The sequence below is a fragment of the Nerophis lumbriciformis genome, linkage group LG14 (assembly GCF_033978685.3).
Source record: "Nerophis lumbriciformis linkage group LG14, RoL_Nlum_v2.1, whole genome shotgun sequence".
NCBI classification, from domain to species: Eukaryota; Metazoa; Chordata; class Actinopteri; order Syngnathiformes; family Syngnathidae; genus Nerophis; species Nerophis lumbriciformis.
The window spans coordinates 18785713-18808508 of NC_084561.2; the positions used below are offsets into that span (position 1 = coordinate 18785713).

At 38.5% G+C, this 22796-nt stretch overlaps 1 protein-coding gene across 6 annotated transcripts in view; it reads right to left on the reverse strand.

The window, feature by feature from the left end:
• The window catches only part of LOC133616532 (dipeptidyl peptidase 9-like), a 41190-nt gene that overhangs the window by 11892 nt on the left and 6502 nt on the right, over positions 1–22796 (reverse strand). For 3 of the 6 annotated variants that reach the window (XM_061975917.2, XM_072914642.1, XM_061975916.2), the window contains exons 5-20: positions 19174–19341; positions 17916–18084; positions 17734–17844; positions 17532–17660; positions 16597–16658; positions 16427–16527; positions 16117–16303; positions 15877–16033; positions 14433–14512; positions 7106–7276; positions 5501–5636; positions 4370–4515; positions 4095–4241; positions 3846–3998; positions 1529–1671; positions 1296–1407 (exon numbers count right to left, since the gene is read on the reverse strand). In XM_061975917.2, the coding sequence (XP_061831901.2) occupies positions 1296–1407; positions 1529–1671; positions 3846–3998; positions 4095–4241; positions 4370–4515; positions 5501–5636; positions 7106–7276; positions 14433–14512; positions 15877–16033; positions 16117–16303; positions 16427–16527; positions 16597–16658; positions 17532–17660; positions 17734–17844; positions 17916–18084; positions 19174–19341 (2172 nt within the window). Of the gene's footprint in view, positions 1–1295; positions 1408–1524; positions 1672–3845; positions 3999–4094; positions 4242–4369; positions 4516–5500; positions 5637–7105; positions 7277–14432; positions 14513–15876; positions 16034–16116; positions 16304–16392; positions 16528–16596; positions 16659–17531; positions 17661–17733; positions 17845–17915; positions 18085–19173; positions 19342–22796 lie in introns of those variants that run through there. The other 3 variants (XM_061975918.2, XM_072914643.1, XM_061975920.2) reach the window with 3 other exon arrangements.

Here is a 22796-nt window from a genome sequence, read left to right on the forward strand (position 1 = left end):
AAAGCTGAGAACCTCACAAAATGTGGTTTAGCCTTTTTTGGCAGTGGAAAAAGTCACAAATGACACCTTTGTTTTGTTCAATTTAATAAACATTTTTAATCCTTTTGTAATTATATACTGTATTTTTCGGACTATAAGCCGCTACTTTTTTCCTACACTTTGAACCCTGCGGCCAATAAAATGTTGCAGCTAATTTATTGATTTTTCTTTACTAACGGTCATAATGTTTTGTATTCAACAAATAGTTTTCAACAGAGACTGAAAAGGTGTGTTATTGTTTGTGCTATGGTGCCATTTTCTGGAGTAATTTGTTCACTGCAGGTGTTGCGAGTTGAACATGCACTTCCCGTTTTAATGCCTTGAACAGGAAGTAAAATCATCCAGTGTTTTTGCTCGAAAGGATTCTTCATTCATCACTTCAAGTAACGTTTGTAAGTTTTACAATATAACTAAAACAAATCATACTTACTAAACCGTCACATGTGCGATGTCTGTCGGAGTGTGTTCCTGCATATTTGTACGTGCTATGGTAATGTAATCAAGCTGGCGTCGTTAGCATTAGCGAATATGCTAACACATTTACAAGTGTCTGTGTTAGTATTATGCACTTACAGTGACATTCTTTTTGTATTGTTTTAGTTTTGTAAATTTACCTAAACTGTTTAGCTGATTGGAGAGCTAGCTTCTGCAGTTAGTGGTTCCATGACGATGACTTACGTTTTGTTTTACTGCCGTGTGACAAGCACTGTTTGGAAACAATTACGGTATGTAAATAAATGTTTACAAAATCTTGCATACCTGTATATAGCTGCAGTTTATGGTCCGGTGCGGCCAGTATATGTACAATTATTTATTTTTCTAAAATTTGGTGGGTGCGGCTTAAATACTGGTGCACTCTATAGCCCGAAAAGTACAGTATTTATTGAACTTGAAAAGATTCACTGTGTAAGTGCTAGCTAGAGCACATTCATGTGGCGTTACTGACACCTAGTGACCAGTCAGTATACACGACTATACATCACCATCTGTTAATTTTTATTTTTTTTAAATGCCAAAGCGACTATAGGCAAAATCTAACGAATCACATTCGACTATGAAAAGCCTTCAAAGACTGCGTAGAATAAACCATTTACTCATTTGACCACCCCTTGTTTAAATGCATGTGAAGAGTTTGGGAGCAGCTATAAAGGCTTAAACAAGTGATTAAAGTGGGTGGTAGCTATTTCGCGCAGGTTCTAGAACTTAACCCCCATGAAGGAAGACATAACACCACACATTGGAGAAAATTCACCTACCTGAAGGCTGTATGGTTTCCCCGCCCGGATAAGTTGGGACACCAGGAAGTTGGTGTGGAAAAAGTGCACATTTTCATCTAGAAATCCATGCAGGATCAATAGTCTGTTTGGTCTGTGGGGATTAACAGCAAGAATTGACATTACACACGTGCGTTGCACTACAAAAAAAACACAATTGATAGTAATAGTGCCGTAAAGTGCAGAAACCAATAAGAATTTTGCAAAGCTCTTACTCATTAGGGAACTTATTGACGTGCAGTGCAACAGAGCAGTCCTTGTAGCCCTTCTGGTTGTTTTCGGGAGTATCCAAGTACCGCTCGGTGTATCCAGTGTCATAAGCCATCCACAATGTCACTGGTGCACCTGCGATGGCAACCTGAATATTCCAGAATAATTCTGTTCATTTATGGGCCCTGTTCTCCCATGTGCTCAAGTGGAAAAATGCAGATCACAAGCTGTGCGTAGGGCCCCGCGATCCTGTTTTGCATAAAGAAAATTCAACTAATGAATGATGAAGCGCTTCATGTGACATTTCGCTGTCACTGATTAGAATATAATAGAACATTTCCTTAGACATTTTGATTGTCCCCTGTGGCGCACAGCCTTAGTGCTGGTCTTGCAAGGCAGTCGCTCTGTGTTCGACAGAGTTGTTCCAAGAAGTTTTGCAGATGTATCTGTTTTTTGCATAAATGATTGAACCATTTTCCCCCATTAATTAGTTTTACTATGCATCAAATTAAATTCAAGTTTGATGAAACAATTATTTCATTTTGTCAGTACGTGACCCTCAAAAAGTTGTGACACCCCTGATCTAAAGAGTTACATCCAGCCAGGAAGAAGACACAGTTGCACGTGCATACACGGGCACTCAAACCACCATGGCAACACACATGCACGCACATACAACACTTGGATGGATATAGGCTTGTCAAATTTTAAGCGTTATTTTTTTTTTACATTCACAAGTGTCAGGAAAACGCCATGTTACATGATTTTCACACACCCAAAATATGACTTCGAAGTCTCCTAAGTTGATTGAATCACGTGACAACGCCTTCATTCACTACTTACATATCTGTCACTGTGTACGAATAAGAGAAAGATGCGTAACTTCAAGCGTGTTCGAACGGGAGAATAGGGCCCTTAATCCCTAATAACAAGTAAAAAATACAACAGTTTCTGTAAAAATATACTGCAGCTATATTAAAAAGTGTTTAAAGGCCTACTGAAACCCACTACTACCGACCACGCAGTCTGATAGTTTATATATCAATGATGAAATCTTTACATAGCAACACATGCCAATACGGCCGGGTTAGCTTACTAAAGTGCAATTTTAAATTTCGCGCGAAATATCCTGCTGAAAACGTCTCGGCATGATGACGTCAGCGTGTGACGTCACGGATTGTGGAGGACATTTTGGGACAGCATGGTGGCCAGCTATTAAGTCGTCTGTTTTCATCGCAAAATTCCACAGTATTCTGGACATCTGTGTTGGTGAATCTTTTGCAATTTGTTCAATGAACAATGGAGACAGCAAAGAAGAAAGCTGTAGGTGGGAAGCGGTGTATTGCGGCAGGTGTTGTGCTGGATAACGCACCCCCGCCGTAGAATGCACCCCTTGACTGGTGTGCCGGATAACACAGCCGGTGTTACATTGTTTACATTCCCGGAAGATGACAGTCAAGCTTTACCATTGGCCTGTGGAGAACTGGGACAACAGAGACTCTTACCAGGAGGACTTTGAGTTGGATGCGCGGACACAGTACCGTGAGTACGCATGCAGCTGCGGCTTCCAAACATTTGATCGCTTGCCCGTACGTGCGTGCCGCTATGTGCATGTCACGTACGTAACTTTGGGGACTTTGGGGAAATATATGTGCTGTATGAACTTTGGGGAGGTGAACTGTACTTTGGGCTGTGGGATTGAGTGTGTTGTGCAGGTGTTTGAGTTGTATTGGCGTCTTATATGGACGGGAAGGGGGAGGTGTTTGTTATGCGGTATTAATTTGTGGCATATTAAATATAAGCCTGGTTGTGTTGTGGCTAATAGAGTATATACATGTCTTGTGTTTATTTACTGTTTTAGTCATTCCCAGCTGAATATCAGGTCCCACCCGCCTCTCACAGCATCTTCCCTATCTGAATCGCTCCCACTGCCCTCTAGTCTTTCACTCTCACTTTCCTCATCCACGAATCTTTCATCCTTGCTCAAATTAATGGGGAAATCGTCGCTTTCTCGGTCCGAATCGCTCTCGCTGCTGGTGGCCATGATTGTAAACAATGTGCGGATGTGAAGAGCTCCACAACCTGTGACGTCACGCGCATATCGTCTGCTACTTCCGGTACAGGCAAGGCGTTTTTATCAGCGACCAAAAGTTGCGAACTTTATCGTCAATGTTCTCTACTAAATCCTTTTAGCAAAAATATGGCAATATCGCGAAATGATCAAGTATGACACATAGAATGGACCTGCTATCCCCGTTAAAATAAGAAAATCGCATTTCAGTAGGCCTTTAACATCATTAGACATCAGTTTGTTTTGTTTACCTTGAAGATATCAGGTCTGTGAATGAGGCCCATGAGAGAGAGGAAGCCTCCATATGACCACCCATGAATGGCAACGCGGTTCAAGTCCACAAACTTGTACTTGTCAGCTACATAGTGCAAACCTTCCACCTGGTCTTCTATCTCCACCTGGCCCTGGTCAGGAAAGCCAAGATAATATATTGCTGAGTGCCCAAGCACAGCCTACTTGTGTGTATCAATCAAGGAAAAGGCAAGCACAAAACCAAATACAATGTTGTCCTTCACAGCTCCTTCGAACTTGAGTCCTCGCTGACAGGAGCCCCGCCCATCAATGACGAGCACAGCGTAACCAAGAGCAGCCAGTATGCTTAGCTGCTGGTACTTCAAACCTTTACACGAGTTATTGACCAACTGGACCTGAGAGAGAAGAAATATGTTTCGGATTAGGTCTAAAAACTTATGAAACAAAAGAGCACAAATCGGTCCATCATCCCATAGAAAACTTTCAAAAGAAACTATTTGAAATGACAATAAGGAGCTCAAACCTGAGGGCCACCATAGACAGAGACAACAGTTGGATATTTCTTCCCAGGGAGCAAGTTTTGTGGTTTGTACAAGAGGCCATAAATCTGGAAACCGGACGTCCCTAAGAAGCTAAAGATCTCAGGATGAGTGTATTGGGGTGGGTAACCTGTTAGTAAAAATATACATATAGGAGAATATCAATATTAAATACAGAGTAAATAGTGTAGAAAAAGTATATGCTACCATTGTGAAATACGTAATATATAAAAGGTGCAGTTTGCAGCTAGGAGTTGCTTGCTGTTTGAAAAGGGTATGGCATTATAACCCACCCGCTTCCTAATGTGACCATGTAAGCCACTTCCCACTAGTACACACACATGCAGCATAAGGATAACTTTATGTTACAAAAGCAGTGTTTGGATAAGCACATGATTTCACTCACCGGTTCAACAATGGAGCAGCCACAGCATCTATTTTGAAATATCTTTTGTGATGGGAGCATACATTTCCGCACGACACGGCTGTGATTGACTGCCATGAATAAGGATAGGTATCATATACATTTTAAATGATGCTAGTAACAAATAGGTACTTTAAAAACTGTCCGGAACCGGTCCTTAACTAAATTTATATAAAAAACAAAACAATGCCTTTTCATTTTTATGGAATTTTGTGACATTCAAGTTGAACAGAAAAGTCATTTAAATACTTCAATTAAATGATAACTAAATAATTCAAAAATAAGAAATAAAATCCACAAGTATAAATCAAAAATTTGTGCAGAACATAGAGACTGGCAAAATACGACTTGCTTGGGTTGTTTGATGCTCATAGTTCTGAGTGTTCCGGAATGCACCTCACTCGCTGTAAGCCATTGGTGCATAATGAGGAAGTGCTGTGTTGTTGTTGTGGCTACCGAGTTTTGGTACCTATTCCTAACTATGAACGCCAGTCAATTATATTTGGACAAAACAGCATTTTTTTTGTTTAGTTTACCTTCTAATTGTGACAGTTCATTGTTAAATCTGTTCTTTTACACCACTATTGGTAACATAGGCTCGTGTTATTATATTTATTGGTTTAAAAAATAATAATAAAACATTGGAGCCTGCTGCAAACTGCACCTTTATAACTGAAAAGTATTTTAGTACCAGATGGCTCCATTAGACTCGCCCAGAACTCAGGCTCTTTGCTCAGTGGGTTGTGATCTCTGCTATTCAGCTTGTAGACATGCACACAGGGTGTGTTGGTTAGGCTGCTGTAGTGGCTCACAAACATGTCAAATGTCTGTGCAAATGGACAAAAGGGGAACTTAAGACACAAATGAAACACAGTTACACTCATTGCCACACTTGTCAGTCTGCCTTTTTTAATAAAATTAAGAAAAAATTGACAACGTTACATTCTTTGCGAATATGATGCTTGTGAATAAAGGTTAGCAATAGGTGTATTTAGATGCAAATGTTCACTTCCGATATGATGCGACTTTAAGGTTTTATTACTTACGTATAAAATACAAAACGGTCTAGCTCCATCCTATCTTGCTGATTGTATTGTACCATATGTCCCGACCAGAAATCAGTGTTCTAAGAACTCTGCCTTATTAGTGATTACCAGAACTCGCGGTCCCCTCCGAGGTTTCCCCATTGTGCCCATTGGGTTGAGTTTTTTCATGCCCAGATGTGGGATCTGAGCCGAGGATGTCGTTGTGGCTTGTGCAGCCCTTTGAGACACTTGTGATTAAGGGCTATATAAATAAAATTGGATTGATGATTGCTTTGATATGGTTAAAGGAGCCTTGATTATTGGCCGATACTAATGTTGATCCGATAATATATCAGCATTAATCATACATACTTTTATACCTTTATAGTGTCGAATGTAAGAAAACGCTTGATCAAGTGAAATTTCTCAAACAGAGTACAATGATAGGTATGAAAAACACTAAAACTATTTATTATCAAATGTCTGAATGGACTTATTTCACAAAGTCGAAGTGGAGAGGTAATTGTTTTTTTTGCAACACCTAGTGGTCACAATAATTAATTAAGTTAAGCTCATGACGCAGTAAGTTGAGTGATGCAGACATGTTTGTTACTGGATCATTTCTAATTAGTTTTTGCTTTGGAGAATTAGTATGTGTACGTAATATGCAACTCTAATTAATGGATACCTGTTTATTTTGACAAATGTCATGTTCTATACTGTAATATTATTCAATTAAGGACACTTGTTATGTATGTTTAGCTTGTGTGCCATTCTGTGCTTAGCTGTTAGGTAGTTGCTAGGTCCTAGTAGCCTATGGCTTAAAATGTTTACCTTTTGTAAATGACCTCACTACAATATAAGAACAGTCCAACCTTGTGTGCTTATTGGAGAACATTTAGATGTTAACTGGCTGTTGACCTTTGAACAAGCAAACACGCTGTATGACTGCTTGTATTGCAGTGCCTATATCAGAGATTTTAGATGCAAGTCGATATAATTCAATACCTATTTTTGATATCGGACTGTTATCAGTATTGGATCTTGACACCCCTAGTTAGTATGTGTGCCACACGGCAGTAAGAGTTGGAAAGAAGCTGGATAAAAATAGCCCCACTTCAGCATTATAGGACAAGATGATTCATTCTAGACCATAGTGGTATGCCTCTGGGAGAATCTCTCTGTGTGTGTGTGTGTGTGTGTGTGTGTGTGTGTGTGTGTGTGTGTGTGTGTGTGTGTGTGTGTGTGTGTGTGTGTGTGTACGTACGCACTTGGCTCACAGAGCAGCTGTGGGAGAAACCAGGTTTGGTCAGTCGCACAATTTCTCCCGGAGACTCGTAGCTCACTACATACAAGTGATGCTCCAGGGGCGAGTCTTTTGTTCCCTGAAAGTACACCAGCTTTTCTTTCTCATCCACCCAAATCTGAGGGCTGGATGATCGCTGCATCAAAACAAAGTTCAACATAAAAAAAGAGCTTATTAGGATCTCATATACTTTCTTATGTTGCGTCCTCAAAATATTTACTATATTTACATCAACTTTAGACGAAGTTTTAATTTTTGTTGATATGCTGTACGGTGGAGTATATAAAAAGATGATCTAATTCTTGTGGGGCTACATTTAGCACAACAGAGTCATATTAGCCACATCTTCAGTTTTGAGTAGTGCAATTGTCAAAGCTACAATAACTAATATTGATATACAGAAGGTCCTCGATCTATGTACGAGTTCGGTTTGAGTTCTAAGCATACTTGCCAACCTTGAGACCTCCGATTTCGGGAGGTGGGGGGCGGGGGGCGTGGTGGGAGGCGTGGTTAAGATATATATATATATATATATATATATATATATATATATATATATATATATATATATATATATATAAGAAATACTTGACTTTCAGTGAATTCTAGCTATATATATATATATATATATATATATATATATATATATATATATAATGTATATATTATATATATATATATATATATATATATATATATATATATATATATATATATATAAATAAATAAAAGAAATACTTGCATTTCAGTGTTCATTTATTTACACATATACACACACATAACACTCCTCTACTCATTGTTGAGTTAAGGGTTGAATTGTCCATCCTTATTCTATTCTCTGTCACTATTTCAGAACACACACATTATACAAATATACATTATAAAATCAATAAGAAAACGGGAGCTCTAATTTGGGAGTCTGAATTAGGATCAGAAGTTCCTATATAAACATTGCGTACTCACGTCGCCATTTTGCAGCTGTACACTGGATTCATTCACAAATACAAACTACAACTCACAAACACTTTAGAGTTAGGCTCCACCATCAGAATGTGTACTTAAACTTATAAAGATCACATGGATATTATTCAGTGAGTTGATTCACCAAAACTAACCTGTTATACAGGAGGAAAAAGCACACAGGACGTTTCAATTGTTCACAGACTGGTCGCTCTCATCAGGATGACAAGACACTTCCGGTCTGCAGGTGATAGCATTCAATTGGGAAGAAACGCCCTACTGCCCCATACTGACCAATGTGAATACTGATAAATGTGTAATGACAGCTCCAAAAACGAATCCAAACCACAAAATAAAATAAATAAATCAACACAAAAATGTGACACATTATGGGTGGGTCACATATGCATGTACAGTAGATAGCAGTATTGTCCTGTTTAAAAGTGTCACAACATTGCTGTTTACGGCAGACGAACTGCTTTACGGTAGACGAAAACTTGACTGCTGTTGTGTGTTGTTACCGCGCTTGGAGGACGTTAATGAAACTGCCTAACAATAAACCCACATAAGAAACCAAGAACTTGCCCTCGATCATTCTACAGTTATAACGTGATTGGGCAGGCATGCTGTTTATATTGTGGGAAAGCAGACGTGAGAACAGGCTGTCAACACGTCACTCAGGTCCGCATGGAGCTGGAGGGGGCGTGGCCTCCAGCTTCGCCTGAATTTCGGGAGAGGCGTTGAATTTCGGGAGTCTCCCGGAAAATCCGAGAGGGTTGGCAAGTATGGTTCTAAGACGGTGTCAAATCTAATTACCTAAGTAACTATAACTCTTGAATTATACCTAAATTAACACCGGAGTCCCTCACTGTCCACAGAACACATGAAGGATATACAAAACCCAAAACCAGTGAAGTTGGCACGTTGTGTAATTCATAAATAAAAACAGAATACAAAGATTTGCAAATCCTTTTCAACTTATATTCAATTGAATAGACTGCAAAGACAAGATATTTAATGTTCTAACTGAGAAACGCAATTTTGGTTTGCAAATAATCATTAACTTAGAATTTCAGTGTTCATTTATTTACACATATACACACACATAACACTCCTCTACTCATTGTTGAGTTAAGGGTTGAATTGTCCATCCTAATTCTATTCTCTGTCACTATTTCAGAACACACACATTATACAAATATACATTATAAAATCAATAAGAAAACGGGAGCTCTAATTTGGGAGTCTGAATTAGGATCAGAAGTTCCTATATAAACATTGCGTACTCACGTCGCCATTTTGCAGCTGTACACTGGATTCATTCACAAATACAAACTACAACTCACAAACACTTTAGAGTTAGGCTCCACCATCAGAATGTGTACTTAAACTTATAAAGATCACATGGATATTATTCAGTGAGTTGATTCACCAAAACTAACCTGTTATACAGGAGGAAAAAGCACACAGGACGTTTCAATTGTTCACAGACTGGTCGCTCTCATCAGGATGACAAGACACTTCCGGTCTGCAGGTGATAGCATTCAATTGGGAAGAAACGCCCTACTGCCCCATACTGACCAATGTGAATACTGATAAATGTGTAATGACAGCTCCAAAAACGAATTCAAACCACAAAATAAAATAAATAAATCAACACAAAAATGTGACACATTATGGGTGGGTCACATATGCATGTACAGTAGATAGCAGTATTGTCCTGTTTAAAAGTGTCACAACATTGCTGTTTACGGCAGACGAACTGCTTTACGGTAGACGAAAACTTGACTGCTGTTGTGTGTTGTTACCGCGCTTGGAGGACATTAATGAAACTGCCTAACAATAAACCCACATAAGAAACCAAGAACTTGCCCTCGATCATTCTACAGTTATAACGTGATTGGGCAGGCATGCTGTTTATATTGTGGGAAAGCAGACGTGAGAACAGGCTGTCAACACGTCACTCAGGTCCGCATGGAGCTGGAGGGGGCGTGGCCTCCAGCTCCGCCTGAATTTCGGGAGAGGCGTTGAATTTCGGGAGTCTCCCGGAAAATCCGAGAGGGTTGGCAAGTATGGTTCTAAGACGGTGTCAAATCTAATTACCTAAGTAACTATAACTCTTGAATTATACCTAAATTAACACCGGAGTCCCTCACTGTCCACAGAACACATGAAGGATATACAAAACCCAAAACCAGTGAAGTTGGCACGTTGTGTAATTCATAAATAAAAACAGAATACAAAGATTTGCAAATCCTTTTCAACTTATATTCAATTGAATAGACTGCAAAGACAAGATATTTAATGTTCTAACTGAGAAACGCAATTTTGGTTTGCAAATAATCATTAACTTAGAATTTCAGTGTTCATTTATTTACACATATACACACACATAACACTCCTCTACTCATTGTTGAGTTAAGGGTTGAATTGTCCATCCTTATTCTATTCTCTGTCACTATTTCAGAACACACACATTATACAAATATACATTATAAAATCAATAAGAAAACGGGAGCTCTAATTTGGGAGTCTGAATTAGGATCAGAAGTTCCTATATAAACATTGCGTACTCACGTCGCCATTTTGCAGCTGTACACTGGATTCATTCACAAATACAAACTACAACTCACAAACACTTTAGAGTTAGGCTCCACCATCAGAATGTGTACTTAAACTTATAAAGATCACATGGATATTATTCAGTGAGTTGATTCACCAAAACTAACCTGTTATACAGGAGGAAAAAGCACACAGGACGTTTCAATTGTTCACAGACTGGTCGCTCTCATCAGGATGACAAGACACTTCCGGTCTGCAGGTGATAGCATTCAATTGGGAAGAAACGCCCTACTGCCCCATACTGACCAATGTGAATACTGATAAATGTGTAATGACAGCTCCAAAAACGAATTCAAACCACAAAATAAAATAAATAAATCAACACAAAAATGTGACACATTATGGGTGGGTCACATATGCATGTACAGTAGATAGCAGTATTGTCCTGTTTAAAAGTGTCACAACATTGCTGTTTACGGCAGACGAACTGCTTTACGGTAGACGAAAACTTGACTGCTGTTGTGTGTTGTTACCGCGCTTGGAGGACGTTAATGAAACTGCCTAACAATAAACCCACATAAGAAACCACGAACTTGCCCTCGATCATTCTACAGTTATAACGTGATTGGGCAGGCATGCTGTTTATATTGTGGGAAAGCAGACGTGAGAACAGGCTGTCAACACGTCACTCAGGTCCGCATGGAGCTGGAGGGGGTGTGGCCTCCAGCTCCGCCTGAATTTCGGGAGAGGCGTTGAATTTCGGGAGTCTCCCGGAAAATCCGAGAGGGTTGGCAAGTATGGTTCTAAGACGGTGTCAAATCTAATTACCTAAGTAACTATAACTCTTGAATTATACCTAAATTAACACCGGAGTCCCTCACTGGCCACAGAACACATGAAGGATATACAAAACCCAAAACCAGTGAAGTTGGCACGTTGTGTAATTCATAAATAAAAACAGAATACAAAGATTTGCAAATCCTTTTCAACTTATATTCAATTGAATAGACTGCAAAGACAAGATATTTAATGTTCTAACTGAGAAACGCAATTTTGGTTTGCAAATAATCATTAACTTAGAATTTAATGGCAGCAACACATTGCAAAAAAGTTGACACAGGGGCATTTTTACCACTGTGTTACATCGCCTCTCCTTTTAAAAACACTCAATAAACGTTTGGGAACTGAGGAGACCAATTTTTTAAGCTTTTCAGGTGGAATTATTTCCCATTCTTGCTTGATGTACAGCTTAAGTTGTTCAACAGTTCGGGGTTTCCGCTGTGGTATTTTACGCTTCATATTGCGCCACACATTTTCAATGGGAGACAGGTCTGGACTACAGGCAGGCCAGTCTAGTACCCGCACTCTTTTACTATGAAGCCAAGATGTTGTAACACGTGGCTTGGCATTGTCTTGCTGAAATAAGCATGGCAACATATGTTGGATGGCAACATATGTTGCTCCAAAACCTGTATGTACCTTTCAGCATTAATGGTGCCTTCACACCCATGCCTTGGGCACTAATACACCCCCATACCATCACAGATGCTGGCTTTTGAACTTTGCGCCTATAACAATCTGGATGGTTCTTTTCCTCTTTGTTCCGGAAGACACAACGTTCACAGTTTCCAAAAACAATTTGAAATGTGGACTTGTCAGACCACAGAACACTTTTCCACTTTGCATCAGTCCATCTTCGATGAATTCGGGCCCAGCGAAGCCGCCGGTGTTTCTGGGTGTTGTTGATAAATGTCTTTCGCTTTGAATAGTAGAGTTTTAACTTGCACTTACAGATGTAGCGACGAACAGTAGTTACTGACAGTGGTTTTCTGATGTGTTCCTGAGCCCATGTGGTGATATCCTTTACACACGGATGTCGCTTTTTGATGTAGTACCGCCTGAGGGATCGAAGGTCCGTAATATCATCGCTTTTGTGTAGTGATTTCTCCAGATTCTCTGAACCTTTTGATGATATTACGGACCACGGATGGTGAAATCCCTAAATTCCTTGCAATAGCTCATTGAGAAATGTTGTTCTTAAAACTGTTGGACAATTTGCTCACGCATTTGTTCAAAAAGTGGTGACCCTAGCCCCATCCTTGTTTGTGAATGACTGAGCATTTCATGGAAGCTGCTTTAATACCCAATCATGGCACCCACCTGTTTCCAATTAGCCTGTTCAAATAAGTGTTTGATGAGCATTCCTCAACTTTCCCAGTATTTTTTGCCACTTGTGCAAGCTTTTTTGAAACATGTTGCAGTCATCAAATTTCAAATGAGCTAATATTTGCAAAAAATAATGTTTTCCAGTTCGAATGTTAAGTATCTTGTTTTTGCAGTCTATTCAATTGAATGTATATATGAACACTGAAATTCTAAGTTAATGATTATTTGCAAACCAAAATTGCGTTTCTCAGTTAGAACATTAAATATCTTGTCTTTGCAGTCTATTCAATTGAATGTAGGTTGAAATGGATTTGCCAATCATTGTATTCTGTTTTTATTTACCATTTACACAACGTGCCAACATCACTGGTTTTGAGTTTTGTAACATACAGCAATAAAAAGATTAAATACAAAAATTGAAGAATGAATGAACAACTCCTTAATATGAAAACTATAATGACACTACTACACTGTTTATCACTGTCCATTTTATAGGACCAGACTGTTCCAAATGTTCAAGAATACCATATTTATCCTTGATGATGGTCGCATGCGGCCAATGTTGACCAGCATTTCTTCCATTTCTGAGTATTTTACAATGTCTAATTTATTCTACTTTTACTTTTCTTTGAGGCACTGCCATCAAAATAGTTTTCCTTTTGCTTGGTAGATACAATGGAAGTAACTAAAAAGAACAAATGTGACGTTGTCCTTCCTCAGTGGAGCAACAAGCGACCTTTTATTCCGCTTCCGTATTTTTCCACCGTATTTAACATTTATTTTTCCTCCAAACATTAACAAGATTTTTTTCACCACATGAATAATTTATGGTGGTGCCGTGTAACCACAAAACACAAGAATCATCTCTATACCAAAAGCAAACATCTTCCTGCAAATTTAAAACAGCACCTTTGGCACTCAAACTTTGGAATTTTACATCATATCTTTTTTTATTGTATATTTTTAATGTATATTTTCTTATACTTTATATTATATTTTTTTATTATTTTATATATAAATGTTTGTTTGTTGTTGTTTTTCAATCTGTGTACTATGTTATTAATGTGGTTGTCCTTAATTTTAATGAGGAAGAAACAGATGCAAAATAGCCGATGGCTATGATTTCACATACTATATTTACATGTTAAATGTTCATTAATACATACAGGGTTATTAAAAAAATGTACACATTTCATGAAACATTGCTACAGTTTTCAAGCCTTTTCATAGAATGAGTCAGTGACCATTTGAAAGAGAAGTTTTCTAAGTTTAGCAAAATAAGTAAAATACTTGTGACAGGCTGGATTTTAATATTGCTTTTCCTTAATAAAATGTTGTGTAATGAAATCGGTTTATATTATTTTCTAATAAGCATGTATTGTCCCTTTTTAAATAGACTAAAATCTGTAAATTGTATAAAATATATAATATCTAAAAAACATGTATTGCCTAATGTACACGAGATTAAAAAAACATAATTTACAAATCTAAAATATATAAAAACTATTTCTATATTATAATCAATCATTAATATATCACCAATTACAAATATTTTATATATTAAACTATATTACATACTATACAAGCATTAAGAGATATACAACCTTTGCGCCAAGGGTGGCCAACACCTCCCACTCTCCACTGGTTAGTGCCACCTCCTCTTTAATTGGACACTGGAAATTATCTGGTAAAAGTATATAAAAGCAACAGAGGAGGGACCTTAACAAAGTACAAAAAATGTGGGAGACAAAAATAGGTTTCTTAAGAATTAAATCTACAGTATAAAACAGGGGTCTCCAACAGGTCAACTGGCCACCATTTTGAGCAGCTCACGGAAGAGTAAAATCATTTTTGTTTAAACTTTTAGTAGTATTATAACTCTGTTGAATGACAAATTACTACAAAATAGCACAAAGACAATGACCGCACTGTTAAAGGGGAACTGCCCTTTTTTTTTCAATAATGCCTATCATTCACAGTCCTATGTAAGAGAAGAACAGATTTGTTTATGTTTTATGTGCATTCTAACTAGTAAATAAATATGAGCAAAACTTTGCTTACAATGGAACCTATGGTCTCTCTATTCTGCCTATAAAGCGCTATTAAAAAAAACATCCAAACACCTCCATCAAGGTTTTATATACCGCTATAAGTATATATGTAATGTAGTACATTCACAATAAAATGTAATATTGGACTATTTTGCTAATTCTAGGCATACAGCGGCGCATTAATTTTTAAAAACGCATCAGGACGTTAGCTTTTTTACTTCAACAACATCACTGATTTTTACCCACTGCGGACTTCATAAAACATAATAAAACATCACTTAATGTACAATGTCTGCTGTAACTGGGATGCCGACTGTTAAGATGTTCATATACATTCCCGTTTGGATAAAGAATGACTCATAAACCTGGCGAAGAAAAAACGGGTGAAGCCAAGCATCTTTTCGGGTCTTTTTCACTATTTACGGGTCTAAATTGTCTGTCAAAGTTGACCAACTTCTCGGATTATGTCCTCATCCAGGTGAGACACATGATTTATAATTTAAAATTAACTTTCACGCGCTCCGAGGCGAGGAAGCAGCTCACTAGCTGATGACGTCAATACAGCAGCATAAGGATGTTACCTCTCTGTGTGCCGCTATATGTAGGTCCTTAGCGTTAGGGCTTTTAATAACAATACGGCTAATACTTGGTTAATATTCAGGTCAAGTAATGTAAAAGACGTATTATTTGGATGGTTATTTAGAGAGCTTTATGGCCGCAACAATTAACTCCATTGTAGGAGGACATTTATTTACAAGTTAGAATGGGAAAAAATGTGGTCTTGTCCCTCATAAAGATTGTGATTTATAAGCAAAATTCCCAAAAAAGTGCAGTTCTCTTTTAAGAGTGGTGATCTGCCCTGTAAACAAATAATACAAATGTTGCCAGTTATAAAAACTAAATACACATTTCTCACCTCTCCTGTCTTATTTTCAAAGGAGCTCTAATAGTGATGCAAGTTGGATACCCCTGCTAAAGAGACTTGCCATGAAAATACCTTCAGAGTGTGTGTAGCTGGTCCAGTCGAAGTGTTCACGGTCTAACAGCACGGTGACCTTGTACAGGTGGCAAAACCCTGATTTGGACTCGTTTACAGTGATGAACGTAAACTCCTTATCGTTGCTTTGGATGAACGGATGGAAGATATCGTGGACCTAAAAACAAAATAAGGCGTAGATGACTTCCTTTTGATATCACACTCTTATGCATGTGATATTGATGCATTCCATTTACAAACATTGATCCAGATGTCGCTGGTCTGTTGGTAAATGATGAGTGGGCTGACAGTTTCTCCCAGATCCTTAAGACACCGCAGACGTTGCAGTCTGGTGGTCTCGTCCTGCTCTGTAGGAATGAAGAGCAACGGAGGCAATAGGACCAACTGAAGATGCTGCTGGCGTCGGTCCATCATGGTTGTCCATGCACTGACAGAGGAGACAACATGTCAACATATGACCTTTAGTGCTCTCTTTAGTATTTTGTAACATCAGTGCATAGCAGGAAGTATAATCACAGCTGTTGTTCCGTCTTGATGTGAAGGAACTCACTATCGTCCGTCTTTAGTCCACCCAGCTCTAATGATGTACTCTGCCCTCGGGAACAACGTGGCGAAGGGTGCAGGCAACTCTTTTTCTTGCGTGCTGACGATCTAGTAGAAAACGTAAAATATATCAGAAACAAAAAATAATCCAGCCTTTTTAAAAGAGTGAGGACTCACTTTGCCAAATTCATCGGTCTTGATTTCCAGTAATTTCAGTGTAATCACAGGATTCTTGCTGCCTGAAAATAAACATGGTTACTATAACACAGCGGAGATGGGTCTCCTGTGAAGAAGTTGGTGAATAATAGTTTGACAAAACAAAACAAGTGGACTAAGACAGGGGTGTGCGTAGTGCCACCCAGCGGATATTTGCAGCCCACAGCTCATACTTTATTGGCCTGCAGCACATTTAAAAAATACAATTTCTGTACTAAAGAGGTTGGAAAAAAAAAGATAATTTATGCATAATGTAAAAAGAAAAAGTTGAACTGTTGACACAAATATCATAAGTGACATGCAGGCTGTGTTTTATTTACGTATACATAACTTTTTAGTATATTGGATTGGTTTTAGCCTTTTTCCTAAATGTTAAGTATAAAAATCTCAAGGAAAGAAGGACAAAAACGGTAATTCCCGGGAAAAAATGTATGCTTGACAAGTTCATGTAAGCAGAGGAGGCGTGCTATCTGCGACCAGCACTCGAAGGAGGTAAGGGGGTGTGGTTGTGTAAGCACCACAGTGCAGCTTAGCAGACCGGAGCAGTACTATCTACTTCACTAATTATTAATTTTTTTATATGAAAAACTGGTATTTGATGTACATATATTGTATCTGCTGATGTAGTTCTCTTGTAGTTGTAAAAAAAAAAGAAAAAAAGTCTGATACCGATAAAAAGAGGCCGATACCGATATAAGTCAAAATGCCCATATCGGCGCTGATAATCGGCCCAGCCAATAATCGGTCGCTCCCTAGCTCTTAAATGCGCATTGTCCATAAAAAAATAAATAGATTAAACACACAAAAAAGAAAAAAAACGACACATATGAATAGTATTATGGCCATCTTTAACAACGTAAGCGGGAAGTCCAAAGAAAGCTGGCTTATTAAAGCACCTGCACGTGGATATCGGTACACATCAGTGCTGCAGTCCTCCAGTGCTGGAGAGGGGACGTGGATAACATCAACCTCAGACTCATCAACTTCCTCATACAGAATCTTCAGTGTTTTTCCACCATCTGATTCTAAGGGAAACGTCAAACAGTAGGTGAATTGCAACAGATGAACAAAGACAACATGCTTTTGCATATTACTCACCATCATGTGCAACTGGGGACCACCAGTATGCCGTGAAACGATTAAATTCTTCTTGAGTGACAAAAGAGGCAACACCAGCAGTTTTGGCATCCTCGTCTGGTTTATCGATGCCTAAAAGGTCATTTCCAACACATGAAATTTACCGTTGAAGAAGTGCAATATTGTCAGTGTGAATTTCTGACCTTTACGGCAAAAAGTGAGCCGCTTTTCTTCACTCGTCTTGATGCTGGTCACCCAAATGTCATTGTTGTGGATAAAGCTGATAAAGTCACAGTCAGCGGGGCAGATTTTGGCATCCATGCGCGTGCTAGAACACTGGCTTGGAAGCTCAACAGGATTCATAGGAACCTTCTGCGAAGACAAAGAGCAAGAATAAGTGAAGTAAAAAGTGAACTCTGAACATTTTTGTTCAATTTTGTAAATATGATATATATTAACAGATTTAAACATACATTTTGTGTGTGCATAGAGATATTTAACTGTTGCAATTGAACAATTATGATTAATGTAATGTCTGAAGTGGAAAATCTACAACAGAGATATTCAAATAAATTGTTTTGGGGGCCACATTTCCAAAAAGCTAAAGGGCCGGGCGCCGGACTTCTCCCTTCACTATTAATCTTCTTTTGTATATTCCAGAGAACAGTGGACAAATGATATATGTCTATTTATTTAGGAGCACTATACAGTTTTAAGGTCCTTTTGTAAAAAAAAACTAGTCAAAGATCATCTCTATGATAGCACTCTAGTGTTTTTAAGAATCTGCTGCAAAAATGTGAACCTCTCACAAATTTTTAAACTGAACTTGCAGTAGACCAGTTGAATAGCCCAAATGATGGAACAGAGAGGACCTAAATAGAACCCTGAGGAACACTACTAGTATAAGTAAAGAAGTTGAACATACGACTACTGAAGTAAACTAGTTACAGCAACACCTTAGTTACATAAATCACATTACAAAGAAAACAACTGTAACTGCCAAAAGAGGAGAGGACCTAAAGGAGTGCCTTGAAGAACTTCTACATTATGTAAATAACACGTTTAGACACCAGTGTTCTATGGTTAAAATGCCAATGCAATGATCTGACAATGTGTTTACAGTGGTCCAAGATCCTCTATACAACAGGAGCTATCTAGTGTGTTAGGAATTTGCTGTAAAAATGTTTGTGTCTCCAGTTTTTAACTGAACTTGGGGGGCCAAATCCAGCCTGGGAATGACACCATACCAGTTGACTGACTTAGGGAGATTTCTGACATTTGCTCAAATATTCTGATATTATCATCCGAAGTATGCAAGTGTGTTAAGGGAGTGATGTGAAGCAATAACATAAAAGTTTTAAAGCAATACAGAAAAGTAATAGGTTGTAAATTGTTTTTCTTTACTACTCCTGCTGGTCTCATTTAGCAGTGAAAATATGATTTCACAAATTGGGAACTCACACTATCATTTATGTCATCACTGCACCAGTACAGACTGTTGTTAGCCTGGAACAGAAAGAGGCCCTTGGATGGGTGGTAGTCATAGGACGTGATGCCTGACCCCCCCAAGCGCTTCCTCTCTCGCAGCATCTCCTCCTCACGGGACAAGGTCTTCTTGCGAGGACTGGTCTGAGAACAGAGGTTAGAAGAAACACTATTGATCGTGCTGGCCAACCAAGGACCTACAATAATTAGCAGCATTGTGATTAATAAACTATTTTTTTCTGATGTCTTCATTGCAGGGTAAGATAAAAAATTACTATGAAAAGACAATCAGCATGACAGATAAACGTCAGCTATTCAGCACACAGTGCAAAGCAGTAGACTGGCATATAGTACAAATTTAGCAGTGGATATTCATTTCCACAGAGTTTGATGAGTACAGTATATGCCTGTAAATAGAAATACATTAAATATATTATGTCATTTTTGTTCCATTAAAAACCTGTATACGTTTTGAACAATCACAATGTTAATTTGCATTAGTCTGTCAATAGGATATTCTATTGTATGTTAGCATTATGCTAGCAGCATAAGTACCAGTACCAATAAGACAATAGTCCGAGAAGAGCCTTGTAAATAAAAGTGTACCAATGACACTGTCTCCTAGTGGACAGAGAAGGCCAAGTGACAGTGGTGTGTCATTGCTCTACAGTTTGTGATGAACCTCAAAGAAGCATGGTAAACACAGTCCACCATCTGAAGACAGAAATGACTAGCATTCATATAAAAAAGATCACCATAATCTAGCACAGATCAAAATGTGGTAGAGACAAGGTGCTTTTTTACACCAAAAGAAAAGCATCTCTTATTACGGAAGAAAAACCCCAATTTCAGTTTTAGTTTCTTCCCCAGTTGATCAATAAAAGGTTTAAAAGTGAGAGAGTCATCAATTAAAACAACAAGGTATTTATATTCACCACTTCTATGACATTCCCTTCAAGAGTGGACACTACTGGGGGAGTTTGAGGCACCTTCCTATGTTTGGAAAACAGCATAAGTTTTGTCTTGTCAGCGTTGAGAACCAGTTTTAAGTCAATAAGTGAATTCTGCACAGTGACAAAAGCTTTCTGCAGGGAGTTAACAGCCTGTTCCACAGATGATCCAGAGCAATAAATAATTGTATCGTCAGCAAAAAAAATGAATATTAGCATCAGAGAAATGTTGTTCAAGATCATTTTTGTATAAAATAAAAAAGAGAGGCCCCAATACAGATCCCTGAGGCATCCCTTCATGAACATTGACAAATTCTGAACAAATGCCCCCGTATTTAAAACACTGGGTCCTGTTTTCTAAATAACTTGAAAACCAAGCGACTGTATGTTCTGATAGTCCAATGAGAAACAGCCTGTGTTTTAAAATAGCGTGGTTTACTGTGCCAAACGCTTTGGGGGGATCAATAATAAGTGAGGCACAGTACTGTTTTTTATCAAGCGCTACAATGATGTCATTTACCACCTTCATTGTAGCAGTGATGGTGCTGTGCTGTTTCCTGAAGCCTGATTGATATTTACAAAGAATTTTATTTGAAGAGATGAACTCCTTCAACTGATCACAAACAAGAGATCCCAGATTTTTTACAAGACACATACATTTGAAATTGGTCTATAATTAGAAAGAACTGCTGGATCACCTCCCTTTAATTAAAGGGAGGAACCAAAGCAGATTACCAAACTGATGGAATGTCTTTGTTTTTAATTGACAGATTAAAAAGAATTGAAAGTGGCTCTGTTATAAAATCTGCTGCCAGCTTTAAAAAATACGGCTCAATCAAGTCAGGTCCGGGGGACTTTTTGTGGTCTAATGTTTTTAGGGCTTTATGCACTTCATAAACTGGCACTGATTCTTGAAGTACAAATGTGATTTTGATTCGGACTTTTTGATAAGGGAAGTTGAGTTGTCTGTGGCCTCATGTCAATATTTTCCTGTACTTGTTTGACTGATGGATTTTTAAAATGTTTTAATTTTTTGGGGGGTGTGGGGGGTTTAACTTTTGTTTTATCAAAAATGTTTGTGGGTTACTTTTTTGGGGGAGGGGGAAAAAAGAACATTTGACATGTGTTTGATTGTATGTCTGGACTATATATGTCACACACACACACACACACACACACACACACACACACACACACACACACACACACACACACACATATATATATATATTACCCATCTGCATGTATGTATATATATATATATATATATATATATATATATATATATATATATATACACATGCAGATGGGTAATGATCCACAGCCTACTGCAAAAGACACCAAATAGTTTTTTCATGGCAAAGAAGTAGAATCTGACAGTAAGTAGGCAATGGCCAAGTCAATCACCTGACCTGAATCCGATTGAGCAAGCGTTTCACTTGCTGAAGGCAAAAGGGAAGGGAAAATGCCCCAAGAACAAGCAAGAACTGATGACCTAGCAGAGCCTCAGCAGGGATGAAACCCAACATCTGTTGATGTATTTGCCTAACACACTTTAGGTTGTAATGGATTGCAACTAATTTGCAACCAAGTATTAAAAAGTAAATGTTTGATTTGTCATTTTTAAATGAAATTAATTTCCTCCGTCGGGTGGAGAGGGTCTTTCCCTTAGAAATAGGGTGAGAAGCTCTGTTATTCAGAAGGAGCTCAAAGTAAATCCACTGCTCCTCCACATCGAGGAGCCAGTTGAGGTGGTTAGAGCATCTGGGCACAATGCCTCCTAAATGCGTCCCCGCCGAGGTGTTTAGGGCACAACCATCCAATAGGAGGACACGGGGAAGACCTCGGACACTTTGGAGTGACTATGTCTCCCAATTGGCCCGGGAACGCCTCGGGATCCCCTGGGAAGAGTTGGACAAAGTAGCTGGGGAGAGGGAAGTCTAGGCTTCTCTGCTTGGGCTGCTGCCCCCGCGGCCCGACTTCGGATAAACGGAATAAGATGGATGGATGGAACTTGTACCGGTAATTAATAATGAATAATTTTAGCCCCTTGAAAAGTCAGATGCAGATATGCAAACTATCCACCTGATTTGCATGTAAATACTGGGGCTGTCTTCAAATAGTCAAAGATTCCATTCGGAGGTGTCTGAATCGACTTTCGATCCTCGCAGGCGAATCACCTATTAACATACTACTACTATATACTACTACATGACATCATCTGTTTATTTCTCTTTAAAAATGCTGTAGATTCGACTGAACCTGGACTACCGGGAAAATCTAACGAAGTAGATCTGACTATGAATATCTGTCCCAGACAGCTCTAGTAAATATCCACAAATTAAAGCTGGACGTCTGCAGTTAAAGCACATCTTGTTTGTTTCAATTTAAGTCTATTGTGATGGTGTGCCAAGCCCAAAACGATTAAAATGGTGTCAATGTTCCAATATTTATGGACATGACTGAATGTGCACTTCATGTGTATTTTAATGGACTTTCAGTGGAATGCTTAGTTTTACAGAAGCTATATCAATAATGTGCAGCTGGGATAGGCTCCAGAACCCCCCGCAACTCCGTAAGGGACAAGTGGTAGGAAATGGATGGATGGATATCAATAAAAGACCTCAAGTTGGAAGTTGTTTTCTTCTC